Here is a 24514-nt window from a genome sequence, read left to right on the forward strand (position 1 = left end):
CAGTATGCAAATATAAAACTGCAAAATGCCCCCAAATGAAATTTTTTATAAGAAGAAATAATTACTAGTAGTAAAACCATTATTACAATAAGCAATTCAATAGATATATTTGTTGGATTTAAACTTTGAAGATTTAACAATTCAGTTTTGACTGGCCTCAGTTTCTTTCTATCCAATGGGGATAATGGTATCTAAACTCAGTGAGTGTAAGAAAAACAAATCATAATAGATTTGGAAGATGAAGAAGGCTGAATATCAGAGCATATGTTATGGTGCAAGTGAACTGTAAAGCAAAACTATTTTTCACATAACATGAAAGAGACTCATTGCTATCACTAGACATGAAATCAAAAATAGTAAACATATTCAGACCTATGATTATAATCTGTGAATAGCTTCTCACTAGGATGTGGAGGCAACGGGGGTGGGACTTCATTTTCAGCTGTGCCGCTTTCAAACTCTGAAATTAAAGGGGAAAAAATAAACAATGGTAGAAGCAAATATTTGTCTGCTGGCCAAAGAACTGAACTGGCATGCTGCATATCTCTTGAAGTAGTGGCAATTTTATACAAATCTTCAAACTAGCTAAACTAGAATTAAAAATACACCAAGCAAAAAATATTTCCCCCTTAGGATTTTCAACAGACCTGATTTCTGTTTGCTCATGTATAATTAAAGATAAACATATTGAAATTCATCTTATGATGAAAAATGAAAGTCCTATGTTGATTTTAGTAATTTCACTGGATATTCTCTTTCCCATATCTAAGCTTGAGCTAAGACTTAAATAAAACACTCAAAAGGGTGCATGGATGCTGTATCAACTATGCTGCCATATAGTTAAGGTGTGATTCAGTTCTCTATTTTGTTACTCACAAATTGTTATGTATTAGAAAACAAATAAATAATATATATCTAAAAAAATGGATGACAGCATACTCAGTTTTCATTATCTGTAACATTCTTAATCTGAATCTTGGCTTAATGTATCAACTATATGCAAAATTACTCCCTCATGTTGTTGCTGTCTGAAACATGCATATTTTTCCCAAGGTAAGAGAAAAACCATTTGCAAGTTAAGAGAAGAAAAGCATAATGAATTCTATATTGACCTTCTATCCCATTGAGAGTTGGGAATCTTATTAACTAATAGATGCTTTTAATGCAGGAAGTACTTGGGAGGAGGAGAGAATAAATTAATATCATCCACAAATTCTTATTATCTTCATCTAGAAGCTTTAAGAGATAAAATAATGAAGTCTGACCTTCTGGAACAAATTATGAAAGAATGAGTAACTGAATTTTTTATTATAGCCCAAAGCCAGCAACTTACAGCAGCCTATGGACATTGAAATGTCCAGATAATAAACAGATAACTATTTAATCATGGGAAATTTGGTTTACCAGTTGTGCTGGCAACCCTTACATGCAGCTGCACAAAATTTTGCTACCTTCTAAGTTCCAGCAGACCATCTGTCTGCAAGTAAAAGGATAAGCAGAAATTCATTAGTGCAATTGGGAAGCGTGCTAACAGGGTTGCAATACAATTACTGGGTATATCCCTACAAAATTTGAGAATAACAAGACATACTTTGGAAGGTATGCTTCCAATAGTTTTTTTTTTTTAATCTGCCTTTCTTCAGAGCAAATGCAAGGACAGTAAACTGCATTTGCAGTGATTACATGCTTCTGAGCTAACTTAAGGAAATACAGACCCCACTCTAGTTGTGGGAGGAAGGGTTCAAATGGCCTTGGTTTTAATTTTAAAACAATCGTTTTAAAAAGTGTAGTTGCTAGTAGCTGGGGAGGAGTGAACAAACACATTGTGGGACTAAGGGTAGCACAATACATCAAGCTTGACCCAACTATGCTGCTTCAACCACAGAAAAGCATGGGTCACCAGAGGTGAAGATACAAAACTGGCTGGGACATTCAGGATGGTTAAACAAACACTCAGGCCAAAATCTAAGTTTCCCTCCCAACTCTATCAAAAAGCAGCCTCTGCTTCAGCTAGTCCACTAGAAAAAAAGGGCTTTATTCCCACAAGTGATATTTCTCACTACTCTGGCCTTTATAAAATACAGGGTTTTGTTTGAACATTAATGTATCAGAAATGTGAAATAATTTGGCGTGCATTTATTATAACCTTTTCTGTGAATACCATGAAATGTTATTTTTTTATTTGAAACATTTATTACAATTTTTGCTAAAGATGAAGGAGGGATATTTTGCTGTGACACTTTAAAATGTGAAGTTCTATAAATGGGTCTTTTTTTTCTTGTGAAAAATGATAGCGGACATAACAATAGAAAGAATGGTAGGGAAAATAAGATACATGGTTCAGGCAAATAGGATTCCCTGCATGCATAAATACTCTGAATCAATGACATCCGGGAACATAACTTTACTCTGATAAAACTGTAGCTGGAAAAAGCTGTGCATATAAATACAGTCTATCTGTAATGGTCTTAATTTGATAGATTAATCAATCTTGATAGTTGATTAATCAGTGGAGAACAAATTTAATTAGTAGTGCAACACAATAAAAGTTCAGTTGTTATTTTGTTAAAATTATACTATTTCAATTCTCATACATTAAATTGTAGTAATGAATGCAGAAGAAAAATTATCCATTTTAAATAGAAATTCCAAACTTCCCATGCTTATGGCACTCTAATCCAAATCATATCGGGCAATAATATGTGAAAATAATTGGCATACTCAGGAAGATTTGCAGATATGAAAAAACAAGACAAATACATAAATAAAAACCCACAAAAACTTTTAAAAGTAAAATGGATCTGAATGAACTCCTCCCCCCAGCAACTACATACAGATAAGTCCTTAACTTATGACTGTAATTGAGTCTCAAATTATGGTCATATGTTCTTGCGGTTGTTAAGTGGATCACTACATGATCAGAACCAACTTTATAACATTTCTTGTGGTGGCTATTAAGAAAACACGGCAGTCATTAAGCGAGTGCAACAATTGTTAAGCAAATCCATTATACCATTTTTGTCAGAAATAGAAGTAGATGCCAGAAATCAGCAAAAAATGACAAAAACTGCAATCATGTGACTGCAAGACACTGCAAATGGTCATAAAAGGGAGCCAGTTGCCAAGTGCCCAAAATGTGATCACATGACTATAGGAAGGGACATGGCCATCATAACTTCAAAATCAGGTCATAAGTACTTTAAGTCAAGGGCTACGTTTAATAACTCAGTTGCACAGCATGTTCATTGAGATGGGGGGAGGGATAGGCACACTCCAGGTTGCTTCTTTCAAATTTGGTCATCTAGTAAGATATAGGAAATATGTCTTCACAGTAGTGGTCTTGGCCGTGTGGAAATATTTTATGTTTTGAGATCTGGCAGGCTCCTAACTCTTCTAGATTTTTAAAAAGTTGGTTACCCCCTGGGACAGAATTAGGATGAGGCTGGACTTTTTAAATATAGTTATAAAATTAAAAAGTGTTCTTATCACTGTTGCCTTGAGCTGCCCAGAACTGTGGCTCATAAAATGGGCTGCTGTACATATGTCCTCCTCCACTTAGGAACTAGAATTTGGGAGCAGAACTTCTATCGCTAAGTAAGGCAGTTGTTAAATGACTTGCCCACCTGATTATACAACTTTTTCTGCCATAGTTGTTAAGAGAATCACCGAGTAAATTACATGATTTTGCTTGTCAGAATCTGGGAAGCTCACAAATGGTGACTGTATGACCCTGGGATGCTGCAACTGTCATAAATACATGCTGGTTGCCAAGCTCCTGAATTTTGACCATGTGATCATGGGGACACTGTGATAGTCGTGAAGTGTAAGTCACTTTTCTCAGCATCATTATAACTTTGAACGGTCGCTAAATGAAAGTTGAGGATCACCTTATGACTAATCTTAACATCCAGTCTCTAAAATATCATAAAGCCTTTAGATACGACACATCAAAACCAGGCCCACAGACTCTACCCAAACCAACAACATAACTGAAAGTTGATAAGTACATGATGGACAAGAAAACTGTAAATAAAAACAATAAAAATATATATAGGCCTAAATGGGATCGAGTGAGACCTGGGCGAATACTTTAAGACAGTGATATAAAAGTGCCCGCCTAGAGCAATAGAAAAATTAAAGCGTTGTTGCCAATTTAGGGGAATTTTCAACAATATAATCCAGGTGGGCCCTAAGCTTACCAGATGAGTAAAACCCTAACCCTTAAATTATTTCTGTAAATAGAATGTAAGAATAACTCTAGACTGATGAAAAATTGCACAGGACCACTCTACCACACTTGAGCAATTTGATTCAGGATACCATTTTGATGCAATGGGCCTTTTCTTTCGAGAACGCACAGCAGTACTTTTAAAGGTAAATTGTAAAATTTATAAATTTGTAAGTTGTAAGTTATCTTATTTTGAATTCACTTTTGAACCTGCTTTTTGAGAGAGTTAGGCAAATGTTTACCTGCTTTAACATCACAAAGACCAGTTATAATGATAGTAATCTATATGGTGGATTAACTTGTTAAGTGAGGATAATTTAAAAAATGCTTATCTGACTATCCTCCCTAAAATGATGCAATCTTTCAAATTGAACATAAATTACAATAAAGGAGAATATATATATATCCAGATTTCTTTTTCTGACAAACAGTTAAAGAATTAAGTTGGGAGACTAATATGGCCATTTCGAGCTCATTTGCTCTCATCAGTTAACCATAGCCTTTATGGGATTCGAACCTGGGCAGTTTAAATACTAGGCAGTTGTTTAACTGCCAAGCCTCAGGCTCTCCTCCCCTCTTTGTCAGCCGAGTCAAGGGAGTATATACAGAAAGGTTTTTTTTTTTTTTTTTGGTGAAAACACCAGCCTGAAGATGACGAATGGGACTTCATCGAAACGTCGCCAAGACACTTCCAATTTTAAGCGGGAGAAAACCCGAATAACCAAAGACCTACACACACACACACACACACACACACACACACACACACACACATTCAAAAGATAAAAACGAGCACCAGGAGGTAAAACAATTAAATGTTTAATAAATAGATAACCTAGCTTTCGATGGCTGTATTGCTGCCATCATCGTCAGGGTGTTAAAAGCCAGAGGGTGGTGGAGCTCGTTTATAAGCACAAACGCGCCTGCACACGGCTCATAGACCTCGTTATGGGGCCCGGTCGACTGATCCTCCCATCACTCATGTCAGAAATATTTCTGAGTTCTAAGTTCTTGCAGCTGATTACTTCTCTGTTGCGTGCGGCTCCTAGGCTGGGAGGTAAGCATTCCATGTCACTTCGCACCAGAGTAACCTGTATAACTGAAGACTGATCCTGCGATGAAATCCCGGATCCGGCTATCTCCCTCCCCCATGTCTGACGTATCACTCTCAGGGGGCATGCCACCCCATCCGTGTTCCCATCTTCCCCTATAGCCCCCAGCCTGCCGCCCTTCCGTGCGTGGGATGCACAGCAGTTCATTGCGATCTCCGTTCCTGTCAGTTTGGCGTCCGATTCAACTCTCCCCTCGGAGGAAATTCCAGCTGCGGTCTTCGCGCGTGCGCCCTCACACTTCCACCATGCTACTTGGGAATACGTGATGGGATCCTTAATGGGGCGGTTGCAGTCATCATCCACTCCAGGGGGTCCGATCTTCAAACAGGCATCCAAGCCAGGTACAATAAGCAAATCCTCTGGAACGCAAGCACCAAAATCGCCGCGAGGAGAGCTGTCTTGTTTCACCTCAAGAGTGGGGGGGAGGAGTGCTCTATACCGTTCAGTAGGTCGGACGCAATATCGAGGAGGGGGAGGTGGAAGGGGAGGAGTGTTCAGAGCATCGAGGGCACCAGGGGGTGGGTTGCTGTTGTCAACGAATTCTTCGTTCATCAACGGGTGTGCGCAGGAATTGCTAATAGCCGGGGGCACTCCGGATGGTAGGATAGCCCTTACCTCATTGTCTATCTCTTCGTTGGGACAATCGAGATTGCAAACAGTGGGGTGCTTCCTCCGTGTGGAACAAATGCGTGCCTCCCAAGCTTTCATGACCTGGTGTGCAGGATGTAACTCCACACATCGATTAATAGACTTACAGTCCGAGAACCAAGCCTCTTTGAGGAGTCTGCTGCTCTTGGAGGCATCACTAGCAATAACCTGCACCCCATTGAAATCAAACTTGTGTCCAAGCTCTACCATGTGAGTGAGGATCTGCGAATAGTGCTCCCCTCTTTTTATTGCCAGTTGTGTTCCTGTATTCTTGTCTTTACTCTTTTAGAGGTTTCTCCCACATAATTACCTGGGCAATCCATACAATGGATTATATAGATCACCCCAGATTTCTCAGTAACGGGGAGTGGATCTTTCAATCTCATGATACAGGAACGCAACGTGCCATTGAAAGCTAGGTTATCTATTTATTAAACATTTAATTGTTTTATCTCCTGGTGCTCGTTTTTATCTTTTGAATATGTATACACCCAGGAGACTACGTTCCTCAATTTTTAGGTTAATTTTATATATATATAAAACAATAAAATATACGAACACCAGGAAATTACAAAACTATAAAAAGTTTTAATAAAACCAGAATAAAACCAAGCTTTCGCTGGCTTCTGCCAGCATCATCAGGGTAGTGTCCAGTCGATGGGAGAAGCTATTTATAAATGTGGCGCTCTTTGCGCCCAGCTTCTTGACCTCGTCATGGGTCCCATCCAATCCACCTGCGTTTTGATCATAGTTTCTGTATTGCAAGCTGTAATTTCCTCACTTTCCTTGCTTGTGCCGATACCGCAGCTCTTCCTCCCTTCTTTGTATGACTGTAAGTCGGGGGGACTCTTTGATTCTACGTAGTTAAATGTGCACTGTCTGTATTTATGTTGTTTATTCTCCTCATCCTCCCTCTTAGTACTCCCTGCTTCCATTCTCCTCCCCCTGTTTCTCTGTTTATGATCCTCCTTCACAACTATATCCTCATTGTTCGTCTCCATAGCCCAGGATTCCATTGTGTTTGTATCATCCTGTTTCCTGATCCTTCGTATCACTTTGTTAACTCCCTTTTCTATTTTCTCTTCAACGGGGGTGATTTTAACATTCTCTCCGGAATTCATGGCACCCACAAGTTGATTGTTAACCCCTTTTCCCGAGGGGGCTGTCCCCTCACTGTTGTTTATACATTCACTCATTACTTGGGGGTTAACAATCAACTTGTGGGTGCAACGAATTCCGGAGAGGATGTTAAAATCACCCCCGTTGAAGAGAAAATAGAAAGGGGAGTTAACAAAGTGATACGAAGGATCGGGAAACAGGATGATACAAACACAATGGAATCCTAGGCTACGGAGATGAACAATGAGGGTATAGTTGTGAAGGAGGATCGTAAACAGAGAAACAGGGGGAGGAGAAAGGAAGCAGGGAGTACTAAGAGGGAGGATGAGGAGAATAAACAACATAAACACAGACAGTGCACATTTAACTACGTAGAATCAAAGAGTCCCCCCCGACTTACAGTCATACAAAGAAGGGAGGAAGTGCTGCAGTATCGGCACAAGCAAGGGAAGTGAGGAAATTACAGCTTGCAGTACAGAAACTATGATCAAAACGCAGGTGGATTGGCTGGGACCCATGACGAGGTCAAGAAGCCGGGCGCAAAGAGTGCCACATTTATAAATAGCTTCTCCCATCGACTGGACGCTACCCTGATGATGCTGGCAGAAGCCAGCAAAAGCTTGGTTTTATTCTGGTTTTATTAAAACTTTTTATAGTTTTGTAACTTCCTGGTGTTTGTATATTTTATTGTTTAATATGAGTCTACCCAGGAATCACTGTTTTGTTTTTAATATTCGTATGTTTGTATGTATGTATGTATGTATGTATGTATGTATATATGTAGGTTTTTGGTTATTCGGATTTTCTCCTATGTAAAATTGGAAGTGTCTTGGTGACGTTTCGACGAAGTCCCATTCGTCATCTTCAGGCTGGTGTTTTCAGCTTCATGCTTCGAGGAGCAATGTGTGGTCTTAGCTGTTTCTTCCTTTTAACTGCCAGTGGGGGTATGAACTGATTGGGTGGGAACTTGGCTGTGTTCTGATTGGGTGGAGGTGTGTCTGATTGGTTAGGGGGTTGGCTGTGCTCTGATTGGCTGGGGGGTTGGCTGTGCTCTGATTGGCTGGGGGAGTGTTCTGTTTGGGTGGGGGCTTTGTTGTGCTCAGGGTAGTCTGAGTTGCAGGGGGTTTTAAGATCGTGGGCTGCCTTGCTATTTTTTGGCTTCGCGTTCGTGCCTCATCTTAATGGTGGGAGTCAGTTTGCTTCATGTATGGACTGGAGGGGTTTAAAGTGGCTAATGATGCAACTGTGGTCTGGCTTCTGGTTTGTGGTCGTGCCCCATCATCGGTGTGGCTTTGCTTTTTGCATGGATGTGTGGTGGTGACATCCTGTGTGGTTTTTGTGAGTGTGGGTCTGGTGTCATTCTTTGTGTTAGGGAGTCGTTTGTCAATAAGAGCGGGTTTCCAAATGGCTGGTAGGCGGGAGGTATCATCTCGTTTGTTCATGCTGTGTGGGCGTTTTCCTATCTCGATGGCTTCTCTGATTATTCTGTTATAAAAATGTTCAGTTTTGGCGATAGTTCTGGTATTTTTAAAGTCAATTTCATGTGCTGTGGCTTTAAGGTGTTGGACCAGGAAGATGTTGGTTCCTCTTTTTTGACTGAACATAAGAACTCAGTCAAAAAAACATACAGAAAGTTTTTCAGACAGACTGGTCTGATTGATTACACCTTGGCATTTTGACTGCTATACTGCAGTTCTATACTGCAGTTCTACAGTAAAAAGTAGAACTGCAGTATAGCAGTCAAAATGCCAAGGTATAATCAATCAGACATATATATATATGTTCCATAACCCAGACTTCGATCTCCAGGAGAGGTATAAACCAGTTGTTTATTGCTAAAAAGATATTTAAAAACAATAAAAACAACTATTTACAATGTTAAAAGAAACAACTTAGCTTTCGCTGGTCCCCTGCCAGCATCCTCAGAGTGAGGCTCAGGGGGTGGGGAGATTCTTTTTATACACCTTGCTGGTCTAACTGCTTACTCATTGCCCGTGTGATAGGGCCATCCTTCCTGATTAACTGTAATTGCCTTGGTTGCCCCGCCTTCTCTTTTTTGCACTCCAATTCCACACTTTTCCTCTCTCTCATCCTTGTCAATCTCCTCCCTCCCAGCAACGTTGCTGCCAGTGTGCTCTCTAACCTCTCTCTCCTACTCATTCCAGGCTGTGCATTCAGGCCCAGTGTTCCAAAAGGTTTGCCATCAGGGCTCCCTTCCTTTCTAGCCTGCACGCTGTTCCTGCCTTTCATCAACCATTCCTGTCAGTCTTTTTTTCGGTTTCCCTCCATCCCCGGGTGTACGCATGCTCCATCGTGCCTCATCCTTCTGCTCCGTCTGCCCACAGGAAGAAAAGTCATCAGTTGTATACAGGACACACTGCAAGGATTGCCAATGTAACTATATGGGGGAGACAGCCAAACGGATAAAAATCAGAATAAATGAACACAGATTGGCCGTCAGAAGGCAGGAGCAGTATTCCCAAATATGGATGCATATGGTTAACAACGGGCACTCATTCGACTTCAAGGGGGCAGAAGCCATTGCCCAAGATGCATCCAAAGGAGGACACCTGCTGAAGGAGGCCTGACTCTCCAACATGGATTCAATCAATCGATGCATAGAATTGCCCCCAGCATACCAGACATTAAAAATACATGAGGAGCAAGTCAGGATGCGAATGGCATTTACCAGAGGCAGAACCAGAACAGGGGAAGGCAGTCATCACATGGCTAGGCAAAGAAAGGATTTGGAGGAAATAGGGATGGCAGGGATGGATGGTGAAATATTGGAATCACGGATGGATGGATGGATGGGGTGAAAAGGAGGGAGGACACGAGCATAGTGAAGAGTTGCAGTGGGGAGGTGACAATGAGGGGGCATTAGGAATGCTGGACCTGGCCGTATGACCCAAAACACGTAGGACAGGGATACCAAACAAGACAGGGTTAGCCAGGAAGGGGGAGGAGGGGGAAAGGGATAAAAAATGGGGGGAGGTTGGACTTAAAGAGGAGCCAGCGGACAGTTCAACTGACTGTAGGCAGACAGGGCAGAGAGATGGGACACGATCATGCACACGCACAGCTAGGTGTGAAAGGAAATTGGGGGAGATAAGGCTAATGAGGACGAGAGGGGCTGAGCCTAAGAGCAAGCTGATAGGCATCCCCACTGGTTGTGGGCAGATGAAGCAGAGGATGAGACATGATGGACCATGCGCACACCCGGGGGTGGAGGGAAACTGAAAAAAAGACTGACAGGAATGGATGACGAAAGGCAGGAACAGCGTGCAGACCAATGGGCTAGAAAGGAAGGGAGCCCTGATGGCAAACCTTTTGGAACACTAGGTCTGAATGCGCAGCCTGGAATGAGCAGGAGGGAGCGGTTAGAGAGCACATCGGCAACAACGTTGCTGGGAGGGAGGAGATTGACAAGGATGAGAGAGAGGAAAAGTGTGGAATTGGAGTGCAAAAAAAGAGAAGGTGGGCAACCAAGGCAATTACAGTTAATCAGGAAGGATGGCCCTATCACACAGGCAATGAGTAAGCAGTTAGACCAGCAAGGTGTATAAAAAGAATCTCCCCACCCCCTGAGTCTCACTCTGAGGATGCTGGCAGGGGACCAGCAAAAGCTAAGTTGTTTCTTTTAACATTGTAAATAGTTGTTTTTATTGTTTTTAAATATCTTTTTAGCAATAAACAACTGGTTTATACCTCTCCCGGAGATCGAAGTTTGGATTATTGAACAAATATGCCTGGGATTTGCATTTTTGCAGCTATCAAGGATACACATATATATGCATATACATACATACATACATACATGCATGCATGCATGCATGCATGCATACATATATATATATACACACACATACATATACATATATATATACATCTATTTATACATATATACACACACACACACACACACACACATATAAAGAATCGGTATATTGGATCATTAGAATAAAAACCTCTGACATAGCCACAGAAATGATAAGTTTGTTAGCAACTTCATAGTTTTCAGGGGGACTTCAGAAATTCTTTGATGAGGCAGATTCCAGTAATCTTTCAGCAACAGAAATGTGAAATTGCTGGCAGTGAAGTAAGATTTCTTTGAAGAGGTTGTATGAAACAAATGCTGAGTCTGCACCACGGCTTGGCACAGGAACAAACTGAGGACCTCAGGATAGCAAGTATTAGATGATTCATATAAAAATAGACTGAAGGTTGGCATTTCAATATTGGATTTTTAAGTATTTCTTCAAATAATGATAGGCAAAGCAAAATTACTTTAAAGAAGCGACTCTTAATCTTTTCACAAGAATATTAGATTTCTTTTTTAGAAAGCCAGAGTAAATTGACAGAAAGCCAGGATTTATAGAAATACATGAGAAATGAGAAGAACATCAATGAACCACTTCAATTAGCAATAATGTCTTGGATAAACCTCACTGGCTATGATACTGCCACTGCAGTTTTCTAGCAGAAATAAATTCAGTGTATTGGTATTCCAAATTAATACCAATAGATTTCAACATACAACAATAAAGCAGCACCTATTATAGTTAGGATTAATACTTCAACAACCCCTCACAGGTTTGTTTGTTTGTTTGTTTTTAACAACTATTAGTTCATTCATTTACCTTACCTTACTTACTTTCTTGACTCCTGCAGCAGACAACAAATCTCTTCTATTCTACACAGCACAACAGTGTAAGCTAGCCCCATCCTATGCAGGTTTAAAGCTGAGTGTTTGCCTTCATGTGCATCTGCTCCTTCACACTCCCATTCACATCACATTACCATTTATACATATAAACACATCACTTTTACACAATACATGTTGTGTTTCATGTTGTGTGCATTCTTGTTTTCAGTTACAAAATTTTAATCTCACATTTTTTTGCCCACTTTAATCTGATTTTCATTATTTACGTTAAAGATTTCTGCTCCACAAACCCTACTAGCTAACTTATCTCAGATATTCCTTTTGCTGACCTTCAATGTGTTCCTTCAATTTTCAATATCTACTGGATAAGCAACCTGTTCCTTCAAGTATATTGTTACTCTCTTTCTCTCTCAGCGTTTTAGAGATCAATTCCATTTGAAGTACAAGTCAGCTGATAAGATTTCTTGGCAATATTTTTCTGCCCATCTATTTCCTTCCAGAAATGATTTCTGACATGTTTTGCCAGCATTCTGTGTCTTTTCTCCTCAAGCCATTTTCCTTTAAGATTGTTCTACACCAGATTAAAAATCTGTCAAAAATTACTGGCTCTGGTCCATAGTGCTGTGAATGCAATGAGAAAATGAATTAATGTTGTGAATGCCTGTCTCAGTAGGAGGTTGGACTAGACCAGACATGTCAAATTCGTGACGTCACGTGACATCGCACAATGTATTGGGACTGTTTTGCCATTGCCGGCAATGGGGTGGGCGTAGCTTCCGCGTGACACATCTGGCCCACGGGCCGGCAGTTTGATACCCCTGGACTAGACCTATGAAGTTCATTCTTTGAAATGGCAGTGGCTTAATAGACTGGCTGTTGCATTACAACTGCAGGTGTGGACAGATTGAAGCCTAGAGGGCTGACTTCAGGTTTTTCTGAGTGCAATAATATGGTATACCTTAATGAAGTAGGCACAGTGGAATGGATCTCAGAAACCAAACTGGATTTCCAATTTTTTCACACAGAAAATATAATCTCAGTTTCCAATTTCAAGCTTTCTTCATTTCATTAGTGTAAAAGGGAAGAAAGTTGTTGTTTTAAATTGTTAAATGATGTAAATCATAAACCATTAGTGATTGATTGCAATTCTACACAGCCTGCATTGAAATGGGAGAAACTTAGGGATGGAGCCAGCAACCATATGTGGTGGAGAGAGGGAAAGATAGTTTGATTGGATGTCCTGAACTTCATTCATGGAAAGGCACCTCTAAATTTGGCTCTTTTGAATGAAGAAGATGGCATAAAGGATGTAGCAAATGAAATTGTATGTGTCCTGAAGTATCTTAAAATGTAGTAGGGCAAACAGAAGTGGTCTGAACTTTGCATCTCCTTTCTTTTCTCCTGCTGGGTTAACAGAGAATTTCTCCTAATGCAAAGATAGCATTGGATACAAGCCCACAACATGCCAGAAGCAACAACTACCTCTGTTCTTAAAAGTATATTAACAATTGGGTTTTCTCATGTTATCAAGAAATAGAGCTCTCCTGTACACATTTGTATCTAGAATGTCCTTTTCCTAACCAGGGGTGTCAAACATGCAACTGTCGCAACTTTTTTGCCATTGCCGGCAATGGGGTAGGCGCGGTTTCGCTATGATGCATCCAGTCTGTGGGCCGGCAGTTTGATACCCCTGTCCTAACCCAATTATTGTAGCCCAGATTTGCTGATTATTTCTTCTTCTGTAATATAAGAATGTGGTCAAAGGTAGGGAATGTGTGGTGCTTCAGATCCAAAGCCAACAACTTAATTTTGTCTTTGGATCTGGGGTGCAACACAATCCCAAGTTAAAGCAAAGTATTAAAATTAAAAAATGTGCTTGAAGTCCTAAATAATGAGAGGAGGAAATATGTAACTAAGAGAGATAGTTTGACACTCTAAATTTAGAATTTTATTGCCTGGAGTTTTAGAAAATATATTAACATGGGTGGGAGTAGGGAATGCTCTGCTAATTCCCTGGGAAGGCTTTTTTTCTCTGAATAGCTGTCACTCATCATCTGCTTTGGAATCTCTTTCTCAGGGCAAAATTGCACATTCAACTTTAGATCCAAGTCTGAAAACACACTGCTAAACAACTGTGAGTAGCAAGGGAAGGTTAGAGCATGTAATCTTCCATTCCTTTCCCATTTTTAATTTTGCATTGTTTACGTGATGGAATTTTCTGTTTTAGATTTTGGTCCTTAATTTTATACACAAGAACTTGATATTTTTAATCATTTACCTTTGATTAAAAATGAATATATTTTAACATCACATGCAACTGAGAAACAATTTTCAGAAAAAAATGCTAATCCTACAACATCACTATTTGAATATTAACATGTCCAAACTGTTTTAGTAATTTTTTTAAAAAAAAATAGAACCTCTAAAGATTAAGAACAAAAGTTAATGTGATTTTTATTGTTCAAAACAGCTAATATATTCAAAATATTATTTAAAATAAGCAATTACAAATATACCAATGCAACAACAAAAAATTATATACCACATCTGAACTTCTTATCTAAGTATAGGAACAATGAAGTTATTTAAGACTGATAGAAAATAAATACTGAAATTATAATTTGTATTTCTAAGTTTGTTTTATAGCACCAAACCATTTAAAACTGGAATTTATGCCGAGAAACCAATTCATGAAGTTAGAGCCAGCTCTTTCACCATTCATGAAATCTCAAGATATTTTTCAATCTGTACTTTAGCTAATTATTTTCTAGGTTGTTATGAGTTTCTGAAAATAATACAGTGATACCACCCCCCCCCCAAAAAAAATTAAAGGCAGAAGCCAAGCCCAAAGCATAGTGCTTACCTTTTAACTTCTCCTGTGGGCAATATGTGACAAAACACTGTACAGCAGCGTCACTTTGCTTAGGAGTGCTTGTGAAATTAATATTCCCTTCAACCTCTGCTTTTGGAAATAATATATCAGGTTCTTTGCATTCCTAGAACAAAATAAAATCATATTTATTGTGGTAATATAACACTTGGATGTTTTACAACAACCCTCCAGAAGTTGTTGACCTAAGATACCGTAAATGCCGGCGTATAAGACGACTTCCGCGAGCGCTGAAATCGGCGCCAAAGACGGGGGTCGTCTTATACGCCGAATCGTCTTATATGCCGGAAATACTGGTAGTTTCCAGCATATAAGATGACGTTCTAGGAATGCGGCCCGGCTATAAAGACGGGGGTCGTCTTATACGCCGGGTCACCTTGTACGCCGGCATTTACGGTATTCTTATCACTCTCCATGCTAGCTGGAGCTTCTGGTCAGCTACAAATCCCAAGTATCCTATGTAAAACAATGTATCTGGTAGTTGAGTGATTCACCAAGGTATATAACATAATAAATCTGGCAGTCTTTAAGTCTTATGCAACACTTTATTAATTTCTTTGAAACCACCCAATCTATGTATTGTTTCCAAAACGTTTGTTGTATGTTGTGAACACTCAGACCTTAATTAGACAGACCTATGTTTCAAACAGTCTTCTTCCTCAAAGAAAAAAAACACAGTCCAGTTGCCTTTGAGATGTTTAAAATAGTTATTAATAATATTAAAAGGAAATTACAACTTGTAGCCACATATTCCAAGGGAAAAGGGTGGGTGCAAGTGTCCACCCATGAATTGCTTGTCTTTAGGCTTGTACAAACTCCCAATGATTGCAGCAGGGTTCATACCATTGGGGCAGACCTGGTTGGCAAGCATTACTAACACTCCTGCCTTAGTTTCAGCCTTAAGTTCTCCACTAAATTTGGAAGTTCTGAGTGAAGCATGAAGACAAAGTACCTTTCGTTATCATCATGCCCTTGGAGCTGGATTCCGCAGCTACACTAGCTGCTTTGGGTACTCACTTGTTTCTCCTGGCTAATTCCTCTTGTGAACTCTGCACCTTGTTGGAGTGTGCAAACTGCAAGAAGCAGTAAGATGTTGAAGCAAAGCTTAAGGCAAAATTGGCAGCACCTGTCAGTATTCAAGACAGCCATTTCTACGTAACTGAGTGTCATTGTGACTTGTAAAGTGGCACCCAAGAGATGACCACTAATTTCTTCCCCAAATATCCCTCATTTTTTTCAAGTCTCCAAATGAGACCTGGGCAAGGAGTTTGGGCTTTGCCTTCTGACTATTTGTTTTTTTTTCTGAGAATTATTGGTATTCTTGGTGAATAGATTTGTGTATTCATTTAGTCTGCCATCATTCGTTTCAGTGCGCTCTAACACTTAACTGACTATCAGTTGCCTCTAATGGCAACATCTGATTGGCAAGTTAATATCACTCGTAGCTATTATGATAACTAATTTTTAAAAAAGGAAATAAAGGGAATAAAGGAACAGCATCCAGGAGAAACAATGGCACAAAACATTCAAAGAGTTCTTTTGAGGGGGGTTATTTTTATTGGGGGAGGGCTAAAAAAAGACAACTATTGAATATTTAGCAAAGTCCCTTATTATATCATGAGAGGCAAAATACATGTAATGCATCTTCTGACCACAACTGGCTTCCCATTATTACTCCATCTGTGAAGGCAGCTTGTAGTCTTGTCAAGACAAGAAAAACTGTGCCAAGGGTAATTTTTTGACAGCCAGCTGGTTTCCTTCTCTCAGTGGCTGCCACATATGTGCTATAATGAATGCACACCAGAATGGTTTTGGAAACAAATGGCATACCCCTAAATCATATGCCAGTGTGTCTGGCTTTATAAAATTTTTATTTTTCACATCAATAGCCATTCCAAATTTCTTCTGACATTTCTGTTGTAAAAATAAACAACTTACTAAATGGAATTAAAATATTAATTCAAAATACAGATTAACTGTTCTTAATTTTCATAGATTAGCTATAAAAATTCTATTTCCACAACAATTAAAAGCACATTTCCTTCTTTTAAAACTATTTACAAACCATTGACACATTGGGTTTTGTTTTGCAGAATTGAAATCACAGGATATCTAGCATTCTAGCATTTCTAGATAGTGTTTCTAGCATTCAGGATGCAATACCATGTTTCCCCCAAAATAAGACTGGTCTTATATTAATTTTTGCTCCAAAAGATGCATTAAGGCTTATTTTCTGGTTAGGGCTTATATTCAGGAAAATATGGTACTAAATGTGTCTGTCTGGCTGATGATCTTAACTGGGGCTTATTTTGGGGGCAGGGCTTATATTACGAGCATCCTGAAAAATCATGCTAGGGCTTATTTTCCAGTTGGGCCTTATTTTGTGGAAAACAATGATAGTTGGCTAAAACTATCATTAAAATTAGGCTAGACTCCAGGGGCCCCTGAAATTAATTAGGTAATTACTATAGTCATCTCCTAACTTAGGTTCAATCTTCTTCAGGTAGTGGAACCAACTGTGTGCCTCAGAATGTAAAGTTCACATCTTCACCTCTCTTTTGGGCTCTCTACTCTCAGGGAAAATAAGGACCCCGTGGGGGAAAAGTCAAAAAACAATGTTTGGTCTGAACTGGATTTTTTTTGGGGGGGCTATCCCAATAGTGCATTTTGAAAGGGAAAATGTTTTGTACAAAGCATAAAAACAAATCAAGATAAGACTCCAGGTTCACATTTAAAATAAGGCCTATAAACCATTCACTGTTTAGAATCAGTTAATCTAAAAAGCAATAATGTTAGAAAATATTCTAGATGCCACATTTTGTGCATGAATGTGCCTCACTCTAAGGAATGGAAAAAAGAAGAAAATCCCATTTTTCTTTTACATCTTTCTAAATTGGTAGGGTTTTTTTATTTTTTTCTTATGAAGACTCATTTTCCTTCTCTCAGTATAAGCTGAGAAGGCCAGTGTCACAAGGGTCCCATGGGTTCATGGGAATTGATCTAATGGACAGCACATAATATCTTCTTGTGATTTTTTTTCTTTTTATTACCACGATAATGCAAATTAGTACTTTCATTTGTGGGCATGTAAAGCAATGTTGACAGTATTTCATTTCCACAGCTTTACAACAGCTAAACAAATCAGTTTCTTTCCCCCTTCTTTCCTATTTCCCTCAGGCCATTCTGATAAGTGATGGTAATAGAGAAGTAGCAATAAAAGAACAAAACAAAAGCTTGAATTATGTGTGTCTGTCCAAGCATTTCAAAGTTAAACATCTCTCTACAGGTTATACATGCAGCCATCAGTGGTAGCAAATGTGTGCCTTGCTGTATCTAGATTCCCTTCCTATCAGAATTAAACAGGTTAAGTTATGCTGGTCAGCAGTTTCTCTTAGGCTGGTATGATGTAGTCCTCTTCTCTTTTTCAGGAAGAAATGTACCAGCATACAGCTTTGGGGGTCTTGCGTCCCTTCAGATCATTCAGTGGTGTTCTGAAAGGGCAACATTGCCTATACCACTTCACGATGACTAGCTAATCCCCTACTTTAACCATATTTATATATTAAAGCAAAAAAAAAAATGATCAGGACTTTGGAGATCAGAAACTGGTATAAGATCATCAATGCCATATCCAGGACACTGTAGTAACATCCCAGAAGATCAGCAAAGTACCTACAGGGCTCTGTACTCTCTCTGCTCCTATTCAATATTTACATGAAGAAGTTGGGTGAGATCATTCGTCATCATGGACTGAGATATCACCAATATGCTGATGATATCTCAGCCAGTGGTGAATTAAATGATGCTGTGACCTCCTCCTTGCCATGCCTGGAGGCTGTTAGGGGCTGGATGGGGGAGTAATGGATTGAAACTGAACCCTGTCAAGACCAAGTGGCTCTGGGTTTGGAATTCTTTGGTCCCTGGAGAATTGCCACCTTTGGTCTTGGATGGGTGGCACTGCCCCCAAAAGACCCATTGTGTAACCTGGGGGGTCTCCTGGACTCGTGACTCCTCCTCGAAGAGCAAGTGGCAGTCGTGGTGAAGAGGGCCTTTGCACAACTGCAAGTTGTGCACCAGTTACGCCCTTTCGTGGACCAACAATCTCTACTGACAGTCACTCATGCCCTAGTCATTTCCTGTCTTGACTATTGCAATGTTCTCTACATGGGGCTGCCCTTGAAAAGCATCCAGAAGCTCCAGTTGGTGCAAAATGCAGTAGCCCACATGGTTTTGTGAAGACCTCGGTGTGCACGTGTTGCCTCTACTGTGGGAGTTGCATTGGTTGCTGATTTGCTTCTGGGTGTAATTCAAGGTGCTGGTTGTCACTTTTAAAGCCCTTCATGGCTTGGGACCAGATTATCTGAAGAACCTCTCTTGCCAGTCACATCCACTAGAGTGGTGAGGCAAGAAATGTTGCGGGTCCCATCCCGTAAGGAGATATATGTGGTGGGACCCAGACGGCCTTCTCTCCCTCCCTCTGGAACATCATCCCTCCAGAAATTAGATTGGCCCCTGCTCTGACACTCTTTCGGAAGGCCCTGAAGATGTGGTTCTGCCAGTGGGCCTGGAGAACCCAGAACCGGATGGAGCCCATTAAATGGCTGATATGAGTGTGTGTTGTTGCCAGAGTGGGGTAGAGGTTATTATTTTATTATTTTTATTTTTTTTATTTGTGTTTTTATTTCCTGTAAGCCGCCTTGAGTCGCCATGAGTGAGTAGGCAGCAATATAAATTTTCCAAATAAATAAATAAAAAGTTTTAGTGGTGTGGACTATTTTTTTCCCTTCCACATCCAAGAAATACTCATGGAGAAAAAATTATTTAGTTGACTGAAGCAACTAGTATTTATGTAATGCAGATTTCTCTATATGTGGATTTAGAAAAAATTACAGTACCAAGAGGACCAAATAGCTGGCTACCAAGAGCAGAGTTTTCATAAATATATTCTTGGTAAAAAATTACTCTCTAGGTTCCCAAGATATTGATTAGATACGTCACCAGACCATCCCCAGATGCTGTCTGCTAGACTGTGGTCTAAAATATTCTTGGCAGAGGTTCTACTGTCTACACTGATCATAAATGTAGACAATAGAACCTCTGCCAAGAATATTGGTAGAGAATATTACCAAATCCCTGATAAGATGGACTACCTAGCCATCACTAGGTGTTACCTGTCCCTATTTACCTGTCCCTTAAGAAAAGTATTAAAAAGGTGGTAAATATCCCCAGAAAGTTTGAACCTCTTGTAAATCTAGAATCCTAGAAGTACTATATAATTGCCAGCTTCTGGCTGCCATTCTTCAGGTTCCTGGAATGGTGACAGGATGTAGAAATCTGATTCCTTCTTGTGTTGTGCAACATGTCTGCTATTCTGAAGACCTCCAGAACTATTTTTGTTGTTCTTTTTTATAGTTTTGTTCTTATCAATGGCTATAATTGCTATTCATTTTTATTTCTTTTTTAACCAAATTTATTTTTCAGATAAAAATTCTGTTGCTCAGTTTTAGATATATTGCTATCTTTTCTTTAATCATGTACAGACCCAAAGCATAATTTAAACACTCTGTTAAAATGCTCATTTAGTTTATTCCATTGTCAACACTAGAGATGCACTAGTAATTGAACTGCCTCTGCCTCAATTTAATCCTATTGCCTTTTGACCAGCACTTCTGTACTTTATGTTTCCTTGTATCATACCTTAAATACCTCACTCTATTCACTGGATTCTTTATTCATCAAGTTTAATATATTATAATATATAATGCAAGGGAGATGAAAGGTTAAGAAGTATAAAAAATAGATAGATGATAGATAGATAGATAGATAGATAGATAGATAGATAGATAGATAGACAGACAGACAGACTGACTGACTGACTGACTGACTGCATGATCCCTTTATCTAACTGGTGTACAAACACTCTGTTCATGTTCCACCAGTTTTCCTCTTAAAATCTCCCTTCCTTGTGTTATTTTTCCTAACCCATTTCTCCCATAGTTTGTTGTAAATAAAGTTATCTTTCTTTAAATATACTAGTATTTTCATATCTCATTCCAAAGCATTATGAATAACTCATTTTTATCTCTTGTATTTTCCTCTCAAAGTCTTTTTTCTTCTTAATCTTAAGTAATGTATTGAACTATTTGCTTTTCCTTCTCTTATACTCTCCAGGTTGCAGATTTTGTTTTCCCCTCCTTCTTTGTCAAACTATGAGAGAAATGGGTTAGGAAAAATAACACAAGGAAGGGAGGTGTTATACATCAGTTAGATAAGGGGATCATGCAGTATTTATTTATTTGACATATTTTTGAGAGTTTCAGTAATCAGAGACTTAAAAACATCTGTATAATTATATGTGCATATAAGGCATATTAAGATAATATGTGGCAATAAAAATATAGTCTTGCAGTGGAAACAGGTTGTCAAACTAATTTTCAACTAAATTCTTATTTTTTTCATTTTCCCTCTTTAACCAAACCTTGTGAGAGCTTGACCCAGCATTGTAATGCTCCTGTTTTAGACTAGCAAGAGTGGGGATATTCCTCAGCACTTTACTAAAAGTCCTATTATAGGAAATCACTCACATAGAAGCTATTTAACTAGAATATTAAAGTTTCTATTAATAAGTAATAAGGCATTTTTACTCAGTAAAGCATCTCTTCTCAACTCATCTGTAAGCTTACTATATGTCCTTTCGCTACAATTTATAATTCCTTTCTGGGGTTAAAATACATTACACAGTAAGCTTGAAGCTACTGTGCAAGCAGGTAGCTCATGCGGAGGTAGTTTTAAATTAACAGCAATGGAATGAAAACCTGCTTTTCTAGGTCTTTGATAAACAACCAAATCAATAGCTCAACAACTGATCAGTACACTGCCTAATTAGGGTCCTCAGTTAGTGAAACAGAATAGTCATGAAAAGATACCATTAGTGTCCCAGCCAGTAAAACAATAATGGATTTTTAAACAGGCAAAAGAAAGAACGGGTCGTGGCTCTTTTTGCCATACTTTTTAGCTCCAAATGGAATTACAGTTGAACTGCAAGCATATTTTATATAAAAAAATAGTGTTTAAAATAAGTTAGATTCAATACGATGCTCATTAGGCATTTTTCACAAGGCATGTGGAAAAAGTATATTGTATTTTATACCTCTGTTTTCATAAGAGAAACCATAATACATATATGCACATTGATACAGTTAAGATTAAGTAAGTTGCAAAAATATGAATTGGAGATCATAGCTCAACCATTAGCATCGTTTGCCAAAATATACATATTTTTCTTTGAAATTTGGGAACAATGTTTGGTTTTTCATGGACAGCATGAAAAATAATCAGATAATTCCTGTTAATGCATTATAGAAAATAAGAATTAAGACAAACTGTATTGCACCTATCATTTATATTTTAACACAAAGGCCAGGGAAAAGATAACAAAGGCTGGATCACAAAGCACCTCTGGCAATTATATTATTCTCAGTATGTCCATTGCAACACCATCTTCTTTCCATAAACCCTACCCTCATATTCAGTGGCTGAGAATGACTGCTCCCCCTTTCCTTCTGTAGCAACTAATAATTATTCCCTGCCTTTTTCTGTACTAGGAAAAGCAAAATGGAATGTAGGACTTTAGAGATCCAGATGTTGGTACCATCTGGTCTGGTTTGGATAGAACCTTTTTAGAATAGACATGTCAAACTCGCGATGTCGCATGACATATCGGAACTTTTTCCCCATTGCCGGCAATGAGGTGGGCGTGATTTCCTGGTGACGCGTCCGGCCCATGGGCCGGCAGTTTGACACCCGATTTAGCACTTGAGCCAGTAGTTTTGCTATACTCATTTCTATACTGAATCCATCGCAAGGTGAGGATTGATCAGGGAACAGGGGCTAGACTTCCAAAAGCAGAGTGAAAATTTCAATTGTGTTTGAGTTGTTATGTTTATTAGCTCATTCAAAATATTTTACAATTAGGTGGCTTATGGTTCCGGATCGCGGTGCTGGCGGACGCGCAGAGAGAGCGCTCTCTCCACCGCCCGGTTTCCCTTCGTTGGGCAACCCTGAAAAGGGTCATAAGTCATCTTGGAGGGGCGACGACCATGAGGGGACCCACAAAAGATTGAGGAAGGGTGGCAGCCCTTCCATTTGATCCGAGGCAGCTCCTTTGGACTGTCGGAGAAAAGATTGGCCATCAACATGGCCGATCACTAAGCCGTGCCAGCCGAAAGCCAAAATTACCACCAAGCACAACAAAAGCACCGCGGAGGATTTGGGTGAGACCTTTCCTTACCTTTCCTTTACCCCAACTACCTTCCTGTGAAAGCCTCCTGAAATTTCTTCCCCACTCTTAATACAGCGGTGTCTGCCTACTCTGGGAAATTAAGCTTTGAAAAGAAAAGAAAAAAATAACTAATCTAAACAACTAAATAATTGGACTTTCATCTTTTGGATAGTTTGGGGTCCCAAAAAGTTCCTATTATAGGGACCTATCATATTACCTATTTGTTAAGTTGGAAAAAAAATTTTCAGTTGGATAAAAGCTTAACTGGAGTCTAGAAAAAAGATTCTATAGCCTATCGGGAACATCTTGTGATATAGCCTGGTATAGCAACTGAATTTCTTTGACTGTGAGGCTTGCCTACTCCCTAGATTTACCCTTCACATTATCTAAAAAAGATAAGAACCTGAAACAGCTGGGTGGTGAAAACAACTTCTAGGAATAGTGGAGATGGACATTCCTAAACATAGTGGAGATGGACTTTCCTAAACATAGCCTCCACTAAAAGACTATCTCTGATCACCATAGAAATGGAGAAATCCTACCACAACTTAACTATAAACTTATACTTGAAAAAATTCTTGAAGCCACTAAGCTAATGAACTACAGAGTGAAAAACAAAGACGTCACCTTAAAATTACAACTTGAAGACCAGATTCCAACTGATCAACTTATAAACCAAAAAACAACAGAAGAGGAACAAATTAACATCAAAGAGGATTACAAATTACAAATTGAAGCCCAGATTCCAATTGATCAACTTACAAGCCAACAAACTACAGAAGAGGAACAAACTAACACCAAAAAGGATTCTACACAACAACAAACACAATTTACTGAGAACTTTGACAATCGAACTCTGACCTTAATCAAAGTACCTGCAATTCCAAAAGCAACAGAAACTGAAGAAAGCAACATTAAGATGGAGGATGCCATAGATCAGCAAACACAATATACTGAGAACTTAGACAATCTAGTCAATCAAATAACAACTATAATACTGGATATGACCTTTTATTCTAGCCAGACGAAACTGGAAGAAGAAAAAGACCAGACTGAGTGGAAGACAAATACTTTAAACCAAACATCGAGATTTGAACTATTGGGCAACAATCTAATGATTATAAAGGGGCCAGTTCCTTTGAAAAATTGATAACTGGATGTTCTCCCTTGATTCAAATAACGTGTGTAGGAATGAAGGGAGACTCATCTGAGGATTTAAAGGCACTGGTATGGAAGCCTGATTGGCACTAAAAGAAAGCTAGAGTTAGATTTAAAAATGGGATCTTTTTTCTCCTTTTTCCTTTTTTTGCTGACTGATGATGGAACAGCTTAAAATCCTACTTAATGGGCTAAGGAGATTTTTAGAGATACTGATTGATTTAATATCTAGGACTTAGATCTATAAAGGAAATGAAAATTAGCCATTAGATTATAGTTTTGAATTGTAATATGGAAGTGGATTTGTGACAATGAAAGATATTTTACTAATAAATGATGAGGTATTAAGACGAGAAATAGAATATACTTGTGAAATAAAGCAGAATGTATTTTAGACACGACAATTATTTTG

General features: G+C 39.0%; 1 protein-coding gene across 4 annotated transcripts in view; it reads right to left on the reverse strand.

Annotated features, from left to right (window-relative positions):
• PARD3B (par-3 family cell polarity regulator beta) overlaps positions 1 to 24514 on the reverse strand; it is a 461004-nt gene that overhangs the window by 303321 nt on the left and 133169 nt on the right. For all 4 annotated transcript variants that reach the window (XM_039341567.1, XM_039341566.1, XM_039341568.1 and 1 more), the window contains exons 11-12: positions 14637 to 14769; positions 373 to 460 (exon numbers count right to left, since the gene is read on the reverse strand). In XM_039341567.1, the coding sequence (XP_039197501.1) occupies positions 373 to 460; positions 14637 to 14769 (221 nt within the window). The remainder of the gene's footprint in view (positions 1 to 372; positions 461 to 14636; positions 14770 to 24514) is intronic.

The sequence above is a fragment of the Crotalus tigris genome, unplaced genomic scaffold (assembly GCF_016545835.1).
Source record: "Crotalus tigris isolate CLP2741 ecotype Arizona unplaced genomic scaffold, ASM1654583v1 scf7180000017767.837487, whole genome shotgun sequence".
NCBI classification, from domain to species: domain Eukaryota; kingdom Metazoa; phylum Chordata; class Lepidosauria; order Squamata; family Viperidae; genus Crotalus; species Crotalus tigris.